The sequence below is a fragment of the Penaeus vannamei genome, chromosome 43 (assembly GCF_042767895.1).
Source record: "Penaeus vannamei isolate JL-2024 chromosome 43, ASM4276789v1, whole genome shotgun sequence".
Classification (NCBI taxonomy): Eukaryota; Metazoa; Arthropoda; class Malacostraca; order Decapoda; family Penaeidae; genus Penaeus; species Penaeus vannamei.
Window position 1 is genome coordinate 13,022,168 of NC_091591.1, and position 1,238 is coordinate 13,023,405.

Sequence of the window (1,238 nt, forward strand, 5' to 3'; positions counted from 1 at the left end):
ATATATATATATATACACATATATATACATATATATCTATATCTATCTATCTATACATATGTATATATACATATATATATATATATATATATATGTATATATATATATATATATATATATATATATATATATATATATATATATATATATATATATGTATGTGTAGATGTATGTATGTATGTATATTACATTTACAGTAAATGTTTTCATCTATTCCTATATACCTGCGCATTTACTTACGTGTTTGACCATATCTCTTTTAGAAGTAAATTTCAATGTCCAGCATTAACGGCCCCCCCCCCCCCTCACGCCCGGCTCGTGACCAGCGCACTACAAAGGGGCCGCCGACCTAAGCCCCTCCTCCGCCCGGCCTAAGCCCCTCCCCCCGTCCAATCAGCGGGCTCCTGTGCTCGGGAAGAGTATAAATAGCCGGACGAGCTAATTTTTTTTACACATTCACCCAAGTGACCTCTCAGCAGCTTCGTCCTCTCTAGCGCTGTGATTTTCGTGAACCCAAAGTGAATAATGGCTGTGATGCCTCCTCGTGACCCGCTCCCTGCAGTGCTGACGCCTCCTTCCACACCCACGAGTCCTCAAGGATTTCAGTTCCCGACCCAGATGATGTCAGCGAGTGTCAGCCCGAACGGCGCCTCTCGCTCGTCCGCCTTCAGCTCCCTCGTCAGCCAGCTGCCAGGGCGCGTCCCTCCGTGCGTGTCGTTCCTCCCCGCCGTGCCCTTCTTGCCTCCTGCCGCCCCCGACATGGACGCCAGCGGCAGGCTCTCCTCCGCCCTCCACACCTATGGCATGCTGTCGTCCTTCGGCGCCGCCGCGGCCTTCCCCTGGGCCGCCATGACCGCCGGCGCCGACCAGTTCTCGCAGCTGCTCCTGACGGCCGGCGGTCGCGTCAGCCGCCCCAAGAAGCGCTACATCTGCAAGTACTGCCACCGCGAGTTCACCAAGAGCTACAACCTGATGATCCACGAGCGAACCCACACGGACGAGCGCCCCTTCCCGTGCGACATCTGCGGCAAGGCCTTCAGGAGGCAGGACCACCTCCGCGACCACAAGTACATCCACAGCAAGGAGAAGCCCTTCAAGTGCTCCGACTGCGACAAGGGCTTCTGCCGGGCCCCACGCTCGCCCTGCCGAGACGGCCCAAGGAGGAGCGCCGGGGGCCCCCCTGGGAAAATCGCCCACGCCGCGGCGAAGAAGGCGGGCCCCCGACAGCGCCTCCCGCG

General features: G+C 54.8%; 1 protein-coding gene across 1 annotated transcript in view; it reads left to right on the forward strand.

Moving 5' to 3' along the window:
* The first annotated feature begins 468 nt into the window (after positions 1-468).
* Positions 469-1,238, forward strand: part of LOC138860800 (protein bowel-like) — a 10,303-nt gene continuing 9,533 nt past the window's right edge. The window contains exon 1 of the mRNA XM_070119140.1: positions 469-1,235. Within this exon, the coding sequence (XP_069975241.1) occupies positions 526-1,235 (710 nt within the window). The 5' untranslated portion in view covers positions 469-525. The remainder of the gene's footprint in view (positions 1,236-1,238) is intronic.